The sequence below is a fragment of the Chenopodium quinoa genome, unplaced genomic scaffold (assembly GCF_001683475.1).
Source record: "Chenopodium quinoa cultivar QQ74 unplaced genomic scaffold, ASM168347v1, whole genome shotgun sequence".
In the NCBI taxonomy this organism is placed as follows: Eukaryota; Viridiplantae; Streptophyta; class Magnoliopsida; order Caryophyllales; family Amaranthaceae; genus Chenopodium; species Chenopodium quinoa.
Window position 1 is genome coordinate 605542 of NW_018743212.1, and position 20732 is coordinate 626273.

General features: G+C 34.7%; 3 protein-coding genes across 4 annotated transcripts; 2 read left to right on the forward strand and 1 right to left on the reverse strand.

Moving 5' to 3' along the window:
* Nucleotides 1–1324: 1324 nt before the first annotated feature.
* Nucleotides 1325–6325, forward strand: LOC110734235 (nitrogen regulatory protein P-II homolog). The gene is made up of 8 exons (XM_021914296.1): nt 1325–1630; nt 1730–1775; nt 2095–2122; nt 3000–3087; nt 3934–4001; nt 5207–5276; nt 5936–5971; nt 6067–6325. The coding sequence occupies exons 1-8, from the start codon at nt 1423–1425 to the stop codon at nt 6135–6137; spliced, it is 615 nt and encodes a 204-aa protein (XP_021769988.1). The 5' UTR covers nt 1325–1422; the 3' UTR covers nt 6138–6325.
* A 432-nt stretch (nt 6326–6757) lies between these two features.
* On the forward strand, nt 6758–9423 carry LOC110734236 (ADP-ribosylation factor 1-like). 2 transcript variants are annotated; one of them, XM_021914297.1, is made up of 7 exons: nt 6758–6973; nt 7585–7769; nt 7870–7940; nt 8618–8737; nt 8819–8937; nt 9032–9113; nt 9202–9423. In XM_021914297.1, exons 2-7 carry the CDS (start codon nt 7622–7624, stop codon nt 9205–9207), a joined length of 546 nt encoding a protein of 181 aa, XP_021769989.1. In that variant the 5' UTR covers nt 6758–6973; nt 7585–7621; the 3' UTR covers nt 9208–9423. The 2 variants fall into 2 exon arrangements, with proteins under 2 accessions (XP_021769989.1, XP_021769990.1); XM_021914298.1 differs by having other exon boundaries at nt 7596–7769.
* Nucleotides 9424–12019: 2596 nt separating this feature from the next.
* LOC110734234 (galactinol synthase 2-like) lies at nt 12020–13785 on the reverse strand. Its single transcript, XM_021914295.1, has 3 exons — nt 13327–13785; nt 12785–13108; nt 12020–12694 (listed from the first exon to the last, which is right to left on the reverse strand). Exons 1-3 carry the CDS (start codon nt 13660–13662, stop codon nt 12347–12349), a joined length of 1008 nt encoding a protein of 335 aa, XP_021769987.1. The 5' UTR covers nt 13663–13785; the 3' UTR covers nt 12020–12346.
* Nucleotides 13786–20732: the final 6947 nt, after the last annotated feature.

Consider the following 20732-nt stretch of genomic DNA (forward strand, 5'->3'; position numbering starts at 1 on the left):
TTACCTTATAAATGCCTTAAGTGGACCTAATTTAGTTCTACAATTACATTGTGATGGCTATTTGGTGGGTTGTAATGAAACCTTAAGCATTAACATATCAAAATTCGCATCCAATGAGTAGTAATATAAAACCTAATTTGATTTTCAATTTTATTGTGTGTTCATATATATCTAATCATTTCTTATCCTCCATTTAATTCCGTTGCATGACAATATGGCAAGCCCTTCCTCATATCTTCTCTAACTCTACTTCGAAAATTCTATACATGCCAACTTGACAACAACTAGTTGCACTAGATCATTTTTTTTTGATGCACTAGATCATTATTATAGTAATTGAAGATACAATTAACTTTTTATAAAGACATCCACCTAATAATTGGTAACACAAAAAATTAAAATATTTAACACATCTACTAAAAAGCAAATCAACATCAAATTAACATGCATGGAGTAATTCAGTTAAGATCAACAACTAGAGGATGGCTTCGGTGCTTGTTAAAGAGCATATTATGTGTATTACAACTATTGTGGTGAGGATTCTTCGGGGTTGAGCCATGGTACGTGTTTGAATGCATGCGTGCTCGTGTGTGTAAGACTGTAAGAGAGAGGTGAAAAGGAATGGAGAAAAGGGATTGATATTTATACGGTGTTTTGAGGTTGTCAGTTTAGAGTTACAATTAGTAAATTTTTAATTTTTTTAATTTTTTTTAAGGAGGTGTAAACTTTTATGTTCTGCTTATGGTGGGCTGGGTTGCACCGATACGAACACGGACACGAACACGAGTACGATACGGACACGGCAAAACGGCATACTAAAATAGGGGACACGGGTACGGGAAATAACAAGACAAATAATATATATCAAAAAAATGAGATTTTGACAACCTATTCAACAAAACATAAATAATTAACCTTAAAATAAGTCATTTACCGTAGCTAAATAATATTCTCCTAATTCACATACAATAATGTGCTATGAAATGTGTTTTGAAGGCGCTCATATTATAACTCTTACCTTTTTCTTATACTTTACCTTAACTTTCTAATTAAAAAAGTTAAAAAAATGAGGTGACATATCAAAATGCAAACCGGATCGTATCATAGTAGGATACGATTCGTCTCAAAGTGTCTAAATATATTAAAAAACCGGATGCAGTTTTTATGTGTGTCCGTCGTGTGTCGAACGAGTGTCGGTATCGGACACGGACACAGCTGTTGGATGAAGTGTCCGTACATCCTAGATGGTGGGTGAGTCTCAGAACAAAAGTTTTCGACATTTGATGAGGCTTGAATTCGAGATTCCCTTAAGTTGCTTACCACCTAATTTACACTTAAGTTTAGGGACTACGGAGGCATATCAAGCATCTGTTGTTTAACCCAGGCAAAACCCTGTGCTTTTGGGCTCTCAACAGACAAACAATGGCTGTAAATTTGACATCGAAATCTGCTTTAATTGGGGTGGGTGGAGGACCCTTCAATCATTCTTTCTCATCCAAGAACTCCAACCTTGGAATTAAAGATCAAGTCTACAAATTTGCTCACTTTCAGCCATTTCATCTCAATCTCACTTTCAATCGTTCAGCAAAGCTGCGTACTTTGCCTCAAATTAGAGCTCAAACTGTTTCAGGTACTATTTCTCTGTGTTTTTGGGTTTGTAGTTATCAATTATTCTATCTTGGGTTTTCAAATGGGCAATTTATTAATTCTCGTGTTTGTTGGCAATTAGAGTATGTTCCAGAAACCAAGTTTTACAAAGTGGAGGCAATTCTCAGGTGCATTTTCTTTACTAATTACTATCTCTCTATTTCGATTAACAATTGAAATTAAGCAACACCCTTTAATTCAATGCTATGGATTCTACTGCAAAATTTTAATTGAATTCTTATAAAGAATGCATATGACAATCGCATTTCATTGACCGATACGAAATGGGAAATATAGTTGATTAATGATAATGTAGTATCTGAGAAGTATTTTAGTATATATTCATGTTCACTTCTGATTTTTCTCTTTTTTTTTTTTTTTTTTTTTTTTTTTTGGTGTTTTTCTTTGGTGCTGTACTGCTGTATTGGTGAATCTTTTTGGTGACAGACCCTGGAGAATCCCCAAGGTTTCTGCGGTAAGAACTCATCTTCAACACTTTATTATGTTCTGCCCATCGAACTTTGCGAATTATAATTGCAATGCTACGCTTGCTTGTGTGTGCTGATTTATAATGCCTTCTATTTAAATACCAAAATACATATTAGACACTTAAATTGAAATATATTAGAAATTTAGAATAGCAAGATGGTGAATGCATACCAAGAAGATTTATTATTTAGTTTTTGTGTGTGTGTGTGTGCGTGCGCGCGCGGGGGGTGGGGATGGGGGGGGGGGGAGGATGGGGAATGCATACTGTTAAAGGCAGCTGCTCAAAAGACGAAGTGGAATAAGGAGTAGAGGAAGTTAGTTTTCATTTTTCCCTATCATGCATAGTTGCATACCATATAGAAGAGATGCTTAGGTTGCACCACCTATGTTATTGGGGGAATCAACATGGTGAGATAACCACATACTCCGTACATTATAACCAAAAATATGATCGGCCTCTAATCAAATGATACATATGTGAATACACTATGCCCAGATGCCACTACATTCATATGTAAATTGTATGCGTACTTGTATGCCTCAGTTTCTTATATTTTTGGTTTGTTACATTGCTTTTCTTATGAAGAGATATACATTTATGTGGTTACTTATTTTGGTGTTTCTTGTTGATCCGATGACCATTGCTTTTATAAGATTAAGGCTTTGATTGATTGATTGATTGTTGATCCGATCATCCTTACTTTCCTCAACAAGTGACAGACTCTTTCTTAAGTGAGAGTGCATAACATGATTGAATGCTTTAGTTTGGGGCGACGCCTACTATTGTTTGGAACTCATTGCCTTTTGTTTCTGGATTAATATTCTATAACTTTTTGTTCTTTAATTTTTGGGATGGATTTAAGGCTTTGCTGAAGATGGGCATTCGCGGTGTCACGGTTTCTGATGTTCGAGGTTTTGGAGCACAAGGGGGAGTTGCAGAAAGACATGCTGGTTAGTACTTTCTGATGTTCAAAGTACAGTAAATCCCCTATTTTTTTTATTAACAGATTAATGCTGTTTGTTTCAAACTAGGCTGTAAAGCAGCAGAAGAAACCAAATGGCATGGAGATTGTATTAAGTCATAGCCTGCCAAAAATATCATGACTCACATCTATTTTTCCTTCCACATATAGTCAATTATACTGAGGTCAATGTTTTGTATGAAAGGACTTGTGAGTTCTGACCAGTGTCTTCGACACTTAAATTATCCATCACTTTATGAACCACAATCCCATTTTTTCGTAAGTTGCTTCTTGAACATTTCACTTTGGCCTCATTTGTATCCCTTCTCTCCAGAAGTGCATACACTGAGCTTAATGGGTTTATCATAAACTCATGAGCATCACTCATATGAACCTTAACAGTTTGCTGTTGTTTACTCCCTTCATCCAGAAATAATTTTCATTTTTTTGCTAACCCCTAAAAAATATGGATATGAAATGATTATATAGAAGTCCCTTTATAACTGTTGTGTCACTACATCCTCTCCCCATCAATTAACTTGTGTAGGGGCATAGTAAGAAAACCACATAGAAATTATTTCCAGTTTAGGAAAAATGACAGCTTATTCCAGGCATTTTTAATTAGTATATGTGACTAGTAATTCTAGACAGAGTAATTCAGTTGTAAGGATGCTGTACATATATTCCTCATATAAAGTAGCTCTTATATTCCCCTGAATATTGTGTTGTGCATGCTTGTTTATCTGAAAATATAATTTTCAGAGAATGCTGTCTCTGTTTTGCAGTCTTTGTGCATCATTTTGATGGTTTGATTTTACTTTTTATTTTTTCCCAGGATCTGAATTTTCTGAGGATAAGTTTGTAAACAAGGTTAAGATGGAAATAGTGGTCAGCAAAGATCAGGTGTTTAATGTCAAAAGCTAATAGTATACTTTTATTGCCCTCCAACCTCAAACATCCAATTATTTTCTCTCATGTCTTGCCGCTATACATACATAATTTTCTAATTGTTATATCATTGATCTATTCTGATGTGATTATCGATCCAAAAATCAACAAACACAAGGATAAGTGTTTAAGCTTAATTCTATACAGGAAATCCACCAAGAATTAAACCAAAACCAAGAGTAATTAACTAAGAATCCACCTAATTAACTAGCTCTAAACGAATGTTTTAACTAAAACAAACTAAAACAGCAATTGATCACAATCAATTAAAGAAAGTGTTTAACTTCAATTTTCTGTATTTCATAATCTGAAATTTGCATGTGTGTACAGCCCTATTTATAAGTTTAATTACCTTAGAAAGATTAGGACAAAGCCCTAATACAATCCTAGATCAAATTCTATCTGTCCTAGAATTCTATTGCAAGTAGAATACTAGTTTAGCTTGGAAATCAAGCTACACGGTTTTAGCAACTCTAACAACTTAACTAAAAAAACTTTTAAAGAATCCTAATGCTTAAACCAAGAAAAACCCTTTCAAGTTAAAAGTAAAAACTTGTAAGCAAAATCTAAGTAAACTAATCAAAGAAATAATCTAAATACCAAGAAAAGCTACTAAACAAACCGTAGCTTTGCTTTGATATCCAAGAAAGTGTGCGTTGCTTGCTAGGCTTGCATCAATGTTTAGGGACAACCTATTTATAAGTTTAATTACCTTAGAAAGATTAGGACAAAGCCCTAATACAATCCTAGATCAAATTCTATCTGTCCTAGAATTCTATTGCAAGTAGAATACTAGTTTAGCTTGGAAATCAAGCTACACGGTTTTAGCAACTCTAACAACTTAACTAAAAAAACTTTTAAAGAATCCTAATGCTTAAACCAAGAAAAACCCTTTCAAGTTAAAAGTAAAAACTTGTAAGCAAAATCTAAGTAAACTAATCAAAGAAATAATCTAAATACCAAGAAAAGCTACTAAACAAACCGTAGCTTTGCTTTGATATCCAAGAAAGTGTGCGTTGCTTGCTAGGCTTGCATCAATGTTTAGGGACAAACTTTCCTCATACATAATTAGTAAATCTTGAAAGTTCTCCATGTTTGTATTCGTATCATATTCCAAGCCCTATTATGATTTATTAAAGGTCACTCTTACACCGTTTCAGGTTGATCCAATTGTAGACTTGATAATACAGGAAGCAAGGACTGGTGAAATTGGTGATGGAAAAATTTTCGGTAAGATGTCTTTGGGAAATTTGAAGTCCATATACTTGTTTCTTGCAGGACAAAGTCACTCTAAAAATATACAAAGTAAGATTTAGTAGACTTGCTGAAATATTTTTATGAAGCTAGAGTTTTATTCTGCCACCTGCCTTCCCAACCTCACAAACCTTGAAACAAAAAAAAAAAAAAAAAACATATAAAATGAAACTTCAGATTATCTGCTTTTTGTACCATTTTGGAAATTTGCTCACTTAAAGCCCTTGCCTTCCTCACTTTACAAAGGATAACAAAGACTTACTGATACCGAGTGTATAGTTGCTCTGGGCTCCTAGCAAGCTCACCTACAAATAATGTGGAATAGATGAGAAAAGCTTTTGCTGTACAAATACTTGCATATAAGAAACACACCAAAGTAAATGTTCACATTAGTTGTTCAGTCGTTATCCTACTACAATCGAGCTACAAACCAATACGCAGCTTTTAGCTCATAGTATAATGTTGAGGCGCTAGACAAGGCCTAGTTTGGAATTACATTACAGTTAGGACTATAGAACTACATGGAGGTTTTGCCTGGTATATCAGATTCAGAGGTATATTATTCTTTGGTATATCTTGAAATATTTCTAAGTTTAATGATAATTTGACTTGATGTAATGTAATGATTTGTGCAGTGCTGCCTGTTTCTGACATCATAAGAGTACGCACTGGTAATAAATCTTTCATTAGTTAGCACCTACAGATTTACCTTTTCCGCCTTTGCATCTTAATGAAGATTGCTTCTTGGCATGGCTGTGATACGTAGGTGAGCGGGGAGAAGAAGCAGAGAGGATGTCCGGAGGACGGCATGACATGACAAATCAGAACAAGGTTTAGAAAGTTTGGGGATCTGCCTTTGGGCAAAACATTGACAAGTCCTGCCAAGTTTTTGTAACTCTACCCAAATTTTCTAACTTTCTTGAAATGTCAATGATTAAAGTTTGCAATTAAGATATTATGATTGGCATTTAGCTTGTGCTTCCTCCTTTTTTTTTAATTGCACCATTTCCAATTCCGGTTAAGGATACCCTGAATTTTTGCTCACCCCTAATCATATGGTGAATAGTTTCATTAGTGATGCACTTCTTTAACAAAATTGAATAAGGCATGCGACACACATATATAAGAACAGAACTACATAATGATTATTATATTGTCATACGGAGTATGATTTTTTCAAAATACGGCAGTACAAAATATTTCTTGATTACGTCAATACAAATATTAAAATATTAAATTAGAGGAAAAAAAAGGAAATAAGCTAGATGACCAACACCTTTTATATGCACTCAGGTATACATAAAGGTAACTACACTCAAAGTAGTTTTTTTTTGTTTTCCTCATTTAATTTTTATTTTTTACTGATTTTAAAATTTTAAAATAAAAATATTAAATAAGCAGAAAATACCTCTGATATACCTTGAATCCAAGTGCATATAAATTATTTTACTAGATGGCAAGTCCAAAAATTAAATGAAAAATAGGTCCAAATGCAGCAGGCCAAATAAAAAAAAAGGCAAAAATGGTGAATAAACTAAAATAAAGTCCCATACAATTGGGAATAGAGTCAAGAGAGATCTTCCACAGTTCCACACCTCATCATTCCAAAAATTAACTTTATATTTCAGATTTCCTGATTTCTTTCTTCTGTCTCAAGTTTCTTCCTTGCTCAGGTTCTTTTCCTCTTACCCATTTTTTATAATTCATGCACTATCCATATGTTAGTTGAATTTTAATGCTTGATCTGTTAATCATAGGATGTTAATGCTCGATTTAATTCTTCATAGTGATTTCTTAATTCCCCTCTAGTATGTTGTGAATCTGTGTCTTAATTTGCAGTTTAGTATACAATAATTTGTACATTTCTTTATATTTTCCTCTAGAACTAGAATAATTATCTTTGTGATTTATATTTATGCTGTAGAAAGTGTGATGGAGTTTAAAATCTGGGATTTAAAATTGTGTAATTCGCAACAAAATTTTGTCTTTTTTTGCCATTAAGTATTCTAATCAGAATTTGGAAGACTTTTGTAATGTGGCTGAGATCTGGGTGTTGGGAACCAAAATTATGGACTTGAAACTTGAAAATGTAATCAGTATTATACAGTGTATTTTGATCCACATTTCGTTGAATTGAATCAAATGTTTCACCACATGATTTGTTATGCTACCCTAATAAATTCATTGTAAATAGAAACTTTAGGGTCTAATACTCTAATTTATATTGTATATGATTTGCAATTCAAAATTTGTAGCTTACCATTTGACATCATATATTAAAAAGGCTAATTTTAGATTGTTGGAGTTGAGAGGAAGCGAAGATGGGGCTTACTTTCACCAAGCTATTTAGCGGACTATTCTCCAAGAAGGAGATGCGTATACTTATGGTAGGTCTCGATGCGGCTGGTAAGACTACCATCTTGTATAAGCTCAAGTTGGGAGAAATTGTCACCACCATCCCCACCATTGGTATGTACATCTTCATTGCGTTTTAAAGGTAATGATTATTGAATGAGGTGGAATCTTGATGGATTTGCTGCTCATTTTCTTTGTTCTGTGTGTTTAACAGGATTTAATGTGGAGACTGTTGAGTACAAGAACATCAGCTTCACTGTGTGGGATGTTGGAGGTCAGGACAAGGTATATGCACTTAGATTAGTTGATATGAATATGTATTTTTATTTTTATAGTAAGCCAATATTTATAGAACTGTTTTGCCTGGATAAACTATGAAATTCAAACAATTTTTCTGTATTGGTGTTTGGAAGCCAATCCTCTGATAGAAAGCAGAACGAAAAACTTATTTCTCTCGTGAAGGAATAGAGTAGCACTTCCCGACTACCACATATATACCTCCGACTATGATATTTCTGATTGTGGTCAAAATTTGCTGATTTATTTACTTATATATCTGTAAGTATGTCTAGTGTGCATATTATTTGCATATTTTGATACTTACAAAGGTGTGCTACAATTGGGAATTTGGTTTGGAGAATACAAACAGGCATTCCCCTAAGACGGTTTTGTCTTAGTTTGTGGCTAATTTGTCATGCTCAGATTGGTGAAGCAAAATGCTAATCATTTCTCAATTCAATGCTGCAATATGTGCGAGTGTAATATATTTATGACCTCCTTCTGCATGAAAGCTGGTGTATGCAGTATACATCTCCATAATTTAACAGTATTTCGTTTACACTGGACTGTGAATCTTGAAAAGATAGAACATCACTCAGTGCATCCAGAAGACTCATTGTGGGATTATTTTAAATTTCCTTGTACATTTATGACAAAAACTAACTGGAAATATTGGATTGCAGATTCGTCCCTTATGGAGACACTACTTCCAGAACACACAAGGTCTCATCTTTGTGGTTGACAGTAATGATAGAGATCGTGTAGTTGAAGCGAGGGATGAACTTCACCGGATGCTGAATGAGGTAGTTACTCTCTGGTACTGATGGACAATGCACTGCACTGTAATGCAATGATTTCTGAACTGATTAAATCTCTTTTTGCAGGATGAACTAAGGGATGCAGTTCTGCTAGTGTTCGCTAACAAGCAGGATCTCCCCAATGCAATGAATGCTGCAGAAATTACCGACAAGCTTGGTCTCCATTCCCTCCATCAACGACACTGGTAAATGCCGCACTACTCTTCCCTTTCTTCACTCCCACTTAATCAAATGATTTCCTTACTTCTTTGTACTGAGCAAATCCAACTACTGCAACAGGTATATCCAGAGTACATGTGCAACATCAGGTGAAGGTCTGTATGAAGGTCTGGACTGGCTGTCCAACAACATAGCTAGCAAGGTAAGCTGCAATACGTGTGATTGACTCTCATTACTGATTACTGTAAGACTTGTATCTAAACTCCTCAATTGTCTTGTTGTACTGCCAGGTTTAAATGACTAGACCTTCCCGGTTCACATTTAGAACGAGGATAGTTGGGTTTACACTAGCATTTTATGCCACTTTTGTTGTTAAGTTTACGTTGCTAGTTTTTCATAGCTTATGTTGTTCAGTGACAGTTTGTCATTTGCTTCCTGTAGTGTAAGTTCGAGACATGAGATTGATTGCTACGAGTATTTGTTTAATAAAGTAATAAGTATTTTTTAGTGTCCTTGTCTTTGATGATCTTCATAAAAAATTGTTAGTAGTAATATGTTACCTAAATAAACCAAATAACAAACCCTACTCGTCCTCACTCCATTACCTTTGCACGCTCAAAATTATTGATCTAATGCATTCAATGGAACCCACCTAGCTTAGCTACTTTAATTTTTAAATTGAAAAGTCTTCAATGCATGCTATTACTAAAAGAGTGCAAGGTGCGAGTAATACTATTTCTTGACATTTAGTGCCGACATAGTATGTGGTCGTCCGTCGTACTAGTGTAGTCTCAGTATTATCTCGAATAAGATCTCACGTGAAATCGTATTTAACAAAATTACAAAAATGAATAATATACACCGGTAATGTTCAATATATACATATTAGTTATAACTTATATATGTTCAATATATGTTTTCCAAAAAAAAATATATGTTCAATAATCAATATATACATAGTAGTTCTAAAGTGAACTTGCTTTGGATTTTTAATGAGTTTAATGTATTTTGGGCCATATTGAATTGGATCCATGTTAGAGGATGTGAATATGCACTATGGCCCATGAAGCATCACCTGATAGGCTAATACCGAATTAAAAGGGAACTTACATGTGAGGACATAAAGTGTTGAAGTATAGCTTTTCCAAATACGAACACATGTGAGTGTCTCACATTGATTTAAAAAAAAGTTAAACACTATTCTATGAGGTTAAAGGTACTCCTTCTATTGCCATATTCGGATATTCTCATATGATTTTAGGATGGAGGCTCTTTGGACTTGTGAAATAGACTCTTTGTCAGTGACGCCCGTGGCCAATCAAGACTCATATTTGAAACTTGTGAAGGGCTTTTGGCGTTTCTGCAATAATAATGCATTTATCCAATCTATTTGCATGAAATGAACAAACAAGCAAACAATAATTAATAACTAATAATAATAGCTTTTATCATAATGAACTTATCAACAATAGAACTGAATATGACTGAACCCGAACCAAAATCAATACAAACAACTATCCACTCGACAAAGAATTTGATCGGAGTGCCATATCCAGGTTGTTTTTTATCTACATACATATTTTAAAAGACTAGTCTTGTATACCTTCTCTAAAATATCTCCCCTCCTCCAAATAACGAAAGGAAAAAAAAGTGTACTATATACTGCGTCAATGTATAAAATTAAAAGCATAGGGCATATTTAATATAAAGTTTGAAAAGTTCAAATAAATTGTATGGCTACATTTTCATATTTATTTGATTTGCATATAAAATTATCGATCAAATCGCGGATGTCACCTTCAATTCAACTACTGTTGCACGCTTAGCTTGTATTTTAATTAATGCTGTATGATCTGATCAACTACCCTCATTTGCTCTAATTTATAAGAGACCTGAGATTGACGTCCATATATAATTAATCCATTTGCCTTGAAATTAATATTTATACATTAAGGCATGATATGCTGCTGGAGCACTTACTAGTAAAAATACTAGTAGCTGGACACATGAGGAGATATTATTTCCCAGCCACTTGCAAATTGTTTTTTATAAGTAAGGTATACATATAATGATATATTGATATGATCCCTATATCTTAATCAATTAGAAGATGACCTGAATCTCGAACCATATATTATATCATCGAACACAAAGTATATATCCTACCAATGGTAAACTTCATTGGACCGCACTACATACACCAGAGGAAAGTACAGTCACATATAAGCTAATCTTGTAAGGTTGCATTATTTATCTAAAAGTCTAAAACCAATTGCTTGGTAAGGTGGAATACGTAGCCCATCACCAATCTAATACACATTTTCGTTAGTCATTCTCCCTCTATTTCTTTAATGTGGCACAACTTGATCTTGCATGTGAGCTATCTTTCTTTCTAGAAACTTAACTAGTGCCGACATATCATATGGTACAACAGTAGTATAGTAGTAGTAGTGAAATGTGAAGCATGTGCATGCATACACGCATGTAGTATTAAAAGAAAATCTAGTACGTACTGTATGTGGATATGTTTGTATGAAGTTAAATATGTAGGACATACTATTGGACGACAACCGCTTATATATAAGTTAGAACATGCATGTTTAATAGTCAAATAGAAATGTATGGCTACATTCGTTTGGGGACAATGGGGTTGTATAAGTAAAAAGACAAAGATATCAAATCGTAGATGTCAGTAATGTCACCTACAACAACTTTTAATTTTCAATAATCTCTGCATGTTTATTTTTTATTAATTCCATCTCTATGATTTGGTCTTTCGTTGCATTGATCTTGCATTGGTTTAGAATAGAAAGATTGTTGATTAGTTAATCTCAGGTGATAGATTGGCAAAAACTACTTATGACTAGCTCAACAAGATCGATATCAATCTATTCAAAAAAATAAGAGTTAAATTACTGATTACATACCAATTAAGTTTAATGAATTTGTCAATTAGCATAATTATCTCATAATTTAAAGTTGTAATAGTCAATTGTAATATTGTACAGCTTTGACCATGTTAATCGAAGTTATAATTAATATATATTCAACCAAAGATAAAATTTACATTAGGGAAATGAATAAAAGGAAAGTTTTGAATAATTATAGTATTGTAATTATAGATATTCCATTATTTATAAACAATTCTGAACTTTATTTCGATTAACATTAATTTCTCTTACAAAAAGATTAGAAACAAACCAAAAACTGCACATACATTTATAAAACTCACTATACTTCCAAAACCTATCAACAACAAATAAACACTCAAAACTATTAAACCCCCTCCCCCAGGCCCACAATTAAAAAAAAAAAAAAAAAAACCAATTGACCAGTAAGCTCTCTCTCATTGGTCGATTAGGTCAAGGAAAATAAAGAAGAAAAAAAAAACCCTAATAAAAACAGAAAATCCCTTAATTAAATAAGTACTCTAATTTAAGCCGCAGAAGGAGCAGTGACATAATTAAGAAAACCAGCTTTAGACAAAGCTTCTTTAAAAGGTTTCATATCAATAGCAGTTGATTCAGCAGCAGGGTTGTAATCCAAAGATGGGTCTTGATAGATATCCCACCATTTCTTCACCAACATCTTTATGTCTTCCCTGTCCATGTTCTCTTCCTCCCCTGTATACCTCCATGGTTTTGAACCCGCCGCGCAATAGTGCACCACCTTCACCTTGTTCAAGTCCACACTCTCCGGGTGTCGCCATAGGAAGGCTAACACTAAGTTGTAGTCAATTGGTAGTGGCTTGAATTTGTCATTAAAGTACATGTTCAAGAAGTCCTACAACATCAACATCATTCTTATTAATAACAAACGCCTTAGATTGTTACTCCGTACTATTTATTAATTCAAATTACAACTAATTAATACCTGCTCAGCAAAGGAGGTAGGGGGTACTTCTTTGAGGGTCTTAAGAAGATCATGGTAAGTAGGAATACTAGGCTCATACACAAAGAAGCCAGCGTTGAAGTAGAGGGAAGGAGGTGGGCCGAGCTCGGCAGTGGGCCAGTGGACCTTCTCAGGGCACTGCTGGCAGTATCCGATCTTGTATTGAGGGGTCTTACTCCAAGATGCCTCGCAAAAGCAATCCATAACAGCATAGAAGTACCCATTTGGCAGATCAAATAGATGGTCTATGTTTTCATACACTTGGATATCTCCATCCAAGTATATCAGCTTCTCGTACTCCACAAACTGTCGTACAAATAAATTTCATATATATCAACAAGAAATTAAATATAAACGTATAACCTAATTATGTTAGTACCAACGTCTGTAGTACGGTGTACTAATCAGATTTAGACAAAGAAAGAGAATCCAGGTGTTATACAAGACTCCAATCGAAAGACACGTGTATATGTGTATCACAAAATCATTTTGGACAAGTCCGAAAAAAGAAAGAAAGAAAGTACCTCCCAAATTCGGAGCTTAGAATAGTTGACGACGTAATAAGCATGAGCAAATTGGGTATTATTTTCAGGCGGGTAAATGGGTTCGATCTCGCGAACAATACAACCCTGAGAGACTAATATCCTTCGGTGATCCTCAGGAACATCAGGGAGCACCGCCACGATCAAAGGGTAAACACTCTTTACTTTTCTTAATCCTTTGATTAATCCAACTACTCCTTTCACATAATCACCGTTTCCTGCTAAAAATGTTACGTAGGCTCTTCTGGGTTGACTCACTGCTTTCGTGGTGTAACCCACTGATGAGTCAACTCCGCTCTTTACTATTTCTGGAGCCATTGTTTTTCTCCAAGGTTCGAGGAGAGAGACCGAGAGCTTGTATATGAAAGATGAAAAGGATTATTTGATAATGCTTGAAATTATTTGTGTTTGTTGAGTATTAGTTATTTTCCTGAGGTAATTAAGCGAAGGAAGACTGGTTTATATAGAAATTAGGGGTGTCCGATGAAATGTTATGGATGGCTACCACGTAATTAAGTGGGTCCTGGTTGCGGGATCAAACGGTTGCAATGGACGGTCTCAGAAAGTTCTGGAATGGGACCTATTATATTGTATGTTTTAGAAGGTACTAGAGGAGGTCAGGAGGTTGTCATACTTTTAGGTAAAGCTACGAACAAGCCTGAGGGTCATGTAATAAGCTTATGTATAATGTATGTGAAGCAAGTTGTATCTGGATTCTAGAACGGGCTATAAAAAGTCATGCTATATTCACATGTGTCGATTCTATAAATTTATTTGGAGTTTATGTACAATCGAACCCTTGTATTATACCAGGTCAGTAGATCATTTTAATGCATATATGAATTACTACCTCTGTCCCCTTAGCTCATAAAATTTTCACAAAAAGTGAGTTCATGATGTTAAAAAACAAAAAGATTGAGTAATTATTTAAGATAAAAGGTTTGTCTATATGAACTAGTCATTGGTGCTAATTCATCAATGTTGATATTGAAGCTATGTCTCCCAAAAGTTTTGAATCATGACTTATTCTAGTGCAAACAAAATATATGTGGAGTAATAGATAAAATTTATGGAGTAGGATACAAAATAATAATACTCATTTTTGGTTAATTGGTGATTTCACCGGTCATTACTTATCTTTTAATTAATTATATGGTTAGAAAATGTCTTTTAATAAATTATAAATAGAAAGAAATTTGGTTATTAATAATTTTACTACAAAACAAAGAGATTATGCTAACAAAAGTTTTCTAGCAAGCACTAGAAGGAAGGCAAATTCATCGTTCCAACTTCTAAGTTACAGAGATAGTCACAAAACATAAGCAAAACCGAAAGAAAGTGGTGGAAGGTGCGCGGGTGAATGGGACCCAACAAAGCTGATTGGACACACATCATCAAATACAGGCCTTGAAACAAGTATGGCTGGGCTTAGTGGACCCTAAAGTGCGTATCCATGTGAGATTTAACAAAATTTATTATGACATCAACTTTGTGGCCCAAATTCATTTTTCAGCTTTTGACTCCCACTCATACTTGTTATTGTCAACAAAACTTATTTGCACACTTGTCACTCCAATTTTCCATCTCTCTCTCTCTCTCATTTTTTTTTTCTTTTTTTTTTTTTTTCCCCTGCTACACTACTTAATCTAGATTTGTTAGTTATTATTTTCCTTGAAGAAATGGTTATTTAGCTGTGTAACTAACTTCTCAGTGAGATACATACCAAAATTTTCATTCCGCAATATGGTTGTATGTGACGTGGATCTCTCAATACTCTCATAAAGCTCACAAGTTATAATAACATTGGATCTTCAGATTTTAATAAGAATTAAAGAAATTACATGAAAATTAAAAGAATAGTACTCTAATTATCGCAAGAATAATAGAGGGTCTCTTCCTAGTCGCAACTAGAAGATAATCCCAAGTTGCAACAAATAATATTTTTTATTAACAATCAAAAAGGATTAATTCCCAAAATAAATATCTAATCATTATTATTAAATCATTATTGATATGCACCCATATTTATCCTAATCATTATTAAATCGTACAAAAATAAGATAGGAAACCAATAATTATATTCAAAAATAAGATAGAATAATATATTAAGAATCTTAATCCTAATATATCTCCTAATCATATTTGTAACCAACTACTAAATCTATCGTAACAAAAATAAATTAAACAAATAGATATCCTAATAACAAAAACTCTTAAAGCCAGGAAAAATTCTTCCAAGTGAAAGGTAAAACCATAGGCAAAAATTCTTATAATTAATAACAACTAAAAGATAGTGTAGGCTTTTTAAAAAAAAAATCAAGAAAACCCATATTGGACTATTGCTCCCGCATCAGTATGTGAGAAGAAAATAGAAAAATGTGCTCTTATAATAGGTGTGTTAAAATCAACTTTTAAACCTTATTCACTTTACTATATTCTTGCCGAACTTAAATTAATGTTACCAAACTAAACTTTTACTTCCTTATTTTTTTTAGTTACACCTTTTTAATTTAAAAATCTATATTTTATTTCTAGATTATTGAGTGGTAGGTGGGTTCATACATCAAATAAGTATAAATTAATAAAGTATTTGATTCTACAATGGGAGTAGGTTTCATTTTTACCCATTTAATAAATCCTTTTCGTGACATTACACTTTGATTATGCATGTGATAGTTGATAGGTGCCTTTTAATGGAATTGAAGATGAACATTACTACATTAACATAATGAATTTTCTTATCTATATAATTGGAGTAATTGTGATAACTGATAAGGGAGAGGTGTTTTACTTTCCATATCTTGAATACTACTATTTTTATTGAGCAAGATTGTGGAAAATACAGGTTTTTGCTAAGCCTTCTACTTTGGATAGTTTTTGTTTTTAATTTTTGTTTTTAATAATTGATCAAAGCTTACATATTAGCGAAAAGGATGCAATTCAATTGAGTGTATAATATGAAATTATATATATGTTTTTATTATGCTGTAAATATCATTGGTGTGTTGTCAAAAGGGAAAAAAAAAAAAAAATCATCGGTGTCTTGTAACCCTAAAAAGTCATAAACCTTCTTAGGAAGTCTTTCTCAATCTTACACAAGCGGGGGAAATGAAAGCAACATGAAAATGATGAATCATGAAAGAATTAACTTTTTAGTGTTCTTTATTAGATGAAGGACATAGTAATTTATGTGAAGTTTCATTATTTGGAAAAAATAAATAAATAAATTTAATTTGCATTTCAAGAAGTGCGAAGATTTGCTTGGATGGAATTGTTGTATGTGGATAATGTTTTGACTTTCTACGAGTTTTTTAACTAATTTAAGGTTTCGGATAGGCTAGGTTTTTTTTTTTTTTTTTTTTTTTTTTTTTTTTTTTTTGGGGGGGGGGGTGGGGGTGGGGGGGAGACTTTCTTGAAGTTTCACTTTCCATTATGTTATTGACGATCAAACAAGTGCAATGCAATATGCAAATATGATAAATTAGATAGAAAATAGAATTGAATGGCTTGAATTTCTCATTGACCATAATGTCAAGTATATAATAGTTACACCTCCTAACAATAGAATCAAAAGATATGCTAGAATCCTAGGAAGTTAACTAAAATACAATAGATAATATTTACCAAAAGATATCCTCACAAAAATATATTATACGATATCTCATTATCCCCTCCCCCCCAAGTTGGAGCGTGAGGGTTGAAAACGCCCAACTTGGAAAGAAAGTAATCAAACTGAGATTTGTTGAGAGTCTTGGTGAAGATATCCGCAAGCTGTGAGTTGGTTGGAACATGAGAGGGAGAGATCAAGCCTTCAGTAATTGCATCTCGAACAAAGTGACAATTGACTTCAATGTGCTTCGTTCGTTCATGAAAAACCGGGTTCTTAGCTATGTGCAGAGCTGACTCACTATCACAAAATAATTTAATTGCCTTCGGATGCTGAATACCTAGACTCAACAGTAAAGCTTTTAACCATTTAAGTTCACAAGTAATAGCTGCCATGGACCTGTATTCGGCTTCTGCCGATGATGTTGACACTGTATGCTGCTTTTTAGTTTTCCATGAAATAGGTGACTTGCCAAGAAACACTAGCCACCCAGACAAAGACCTCCGTGTAAGAGGACAGGCGGCTCAATCTGAGTCACACCAACCTTGCAGATTTAAGTCACAATCAGAGCTCAAAAGAATACCCTGCCCCGGAGTGCCCTTTAAATAGCGCACTACTCTCAATGCCGCTTCCCAATGTTCACCACGGGGTTCTTGCATAAATTGAGATAGTATGTGAACTAAATAGGCTAAGTCAGGTCGTGTTACTGCAAGGTATATCAGACGACCAACCAGCCTTCTATACTGCTATGGATCCGAAAGTGGCGCACCACTTGCTAGGCCGAGCTTGTGATTTTGTTCCATCGAAAACCCACTCGGCTTTGCACCCAATAAACCTGCTTCAGAGATGATATCCAAAGTATATTTTCTTTGACATAAAAATAAGCCTGCAGAGCTACGAGCAACCTCGATGCCCAAAAAATATTTCAAAGGACCAAGGTCCTTCATCTTAAAACAATCACTAAGATAGGCTTTAAAAACAGTAAGTGCAGCGGAATTATGCCCAGAAATAATGAGATCATCGACATATACTAAGACATTTATTTGAATGTTAGTCTTAGTGTATGTAAATAATGAATAATCAGAGTAAGATTGTAGGAAACCATACTGTTTCAAAGCCTTGACAAGCTTTGTGAACCAACATCTGGGAGCTTGCTTCAATCCATATAGAGACTTGCGTAATCTGCAAACCAAGTTGGGATCCTTACTTTCAAACCCAGAAGGTAGCTTCATGTATACCTCCTCATCAAGGTCATCATGTAGAAATGCATTGTGAACATCCATTTGATGGAGTTCCCAATTTTTCGAAGCTGCTATGGCAAGAACAGTTCTAACTGTTGTCATTTTGGCCACCGGAGCAAATGTCTCATCATAATCAATGCCTGCTCTCTGATGATTACCAAATACAAACAAGCGAGACTTGAGACGCTCAACATTCCCATTAGACAAAAACTTGGTCTTGTAGACCCATTGGCTCCCAAGAGCCTTCTTTCCCGGGGGAAGATATTCCAAGGTCCATGTGCCATTGTCTTCTAGAGCTCGAATTTCTTCTTTCATGGATTTGCGCCACCCATCATACTTCATAGCTTCTTTGAAAGACGTTGGATCCTTTTTTGAACAATTGCTGCAATAAAATTCCGATAATTCACAGAGAAAGTGTTACAATTTATATAATGTGCTAGGGGATACGGAGTACCTGGAGTCTGATTGGAAGAACGAGACGAACTCTTAGCAACAATCGTGTGTGAAACAAAATCCCGAAGTAAAACTGAAGGATATTTTTCTCGGAAACCACGATCCATCTCATCATTATTAAGCGAACCATGGCTGGAATTGTGTGACTGTATGGGCTCGGACATAGGTGGTTGTGGCACTGCGAGCTGGTCAGTGTGTTGCGGCTGGGCAGTAGCAGCCTCATCATGCTGTTGTGCGGTCTGAATGGCAGGGGCAGGTTGCGGCTGGGCAGTAGCAGCAGCCTCATCATGCTACTGTGCTGTGAACTGCTGTCGTGCGGTCTCCGTATCTACTTGTGGTGAAGACACATCATTTCCTTCCCCATTAATTATTTCATGCTCAACTTCAGCATTATAAGCAACCAAATCATCATCACTCACAATAAAATCCGCAAAATGAACATTATCCCCTGTCTCACAAAGATTCGGATCAACATTAGCATCTTCCGGACTACAAAAAGGGAACACATCTTCCACAAATTTCACATCACGGGAGACAAAAAATTCCTTTGTTTCAAGACCAAATAGCTTCCACCCCTTTTTTACCGAATGGATACCCCATAAAGACACATTTACGACTCCTACTAGCAAACTTATCCCCCCTCATCTTTTGGTTGTGTGCGAAACACAAACAACCAAAAGTACGGATAGCACAAAAAGAAGGAGGTTTATTGAATAGAATTTCAAACGGTGTTTTTTTTTTAAGAAGAGGAGTAGGAGTTTGGTTAATCAAATGAGCTGCAGCTAAAACACACTTCCCCCAAAAATAAATTGGTAGTTGTGCTTGAAATCTCAAGGCTCTCCCAACATTAAGAATGTGTTTGTGTTTTCTCTCTACTCTCCCTGTTGAGGGGTTCCAACACACAAGGTTTGAAAAAGAATTCCAGTGGCAACAAAGTAATCATGCAAACAATTAAATTCGGTTCCATTATCACTTTGCACAAAATTAATTGTTTGATTAAATTGTCTATCAACCATAGCAACAAACGCCATAAACATCCGAAAAACTTCAGTTTTATCAAGCATCAAATAAATCCAAACAGCTCGAGAACAATCATCAACAATAGTAAAAAAATAACGAGCCCCACACGATGAAACATGTCGATATGGACCCCATGAATCACAATGAATTTTTTCAAAAATTCTAGAAGCTGTATTGTCACTTAGAGGAAATTTGTCTCTAGGATGTTGAGCACGAAACAAACTTCACATCCTTTTGCTAAACTACTTTTATTATTGCTAATATGAGGAAGCAACTTAACTACTTTTTTCGAAGGATGCCCCATTCTTCTATGCTAAAGATCCAAATCAGATGACGCTTCGATCACAGACACACGTTGCACCACATCCGGTTTGCTAAGATAATAGAGTCTGTCGAGCCTAAGTCCCGTTCCAATCAGCTCCTTCATTGGGTCCTGTATGGCACACATATGTGAGTTAAATTGTACAACAACTCTTAATTGATCACTGAGTTGAGAAAAAGAAATTAAATTGCAATTCAATTTTGGGACATAAAGAACGCCAGAGATAGTAATTTTATCGGACAAGTAAACCGAGCCGGCCAAAGTTGCGAGTACACTTGCACCATTGGGCAAGCCAACAAGACATTCAATGGCGTAAGTGTCAAAAAGCTAAGATTTATTTCCGGTTACATGGTGAGTAGCTCCGGTATCGATAATCCAACAAGTATCATCAAAGTTACTATTAGCCGATTTTCAGGAACTCTTGTATTACCCATAAGACCGGCCAAAGCCTCCCTACATGGAGATTGACGGTCGGGTTTTTCTGGCGGCGGCGGTGGTGATGTATCATCACCGGCCATGGATGTTTATTGAGGAGAAAAAAAAAAAATAACCTGCTCTTGATACCATGATAAATTAGATAGAAAATAGAATTGAATGGCTTGAATTTCTCATTGATCGTAATGTCAAATATATAATAGTTACACCTCCTAACAATAGAATAAAAAAAAATGCTAGAATTCTAGGAAGTTAACTAAAATATAATAGATTATATTTGCCAAAAAATATCCTCACAAAAATATATTAT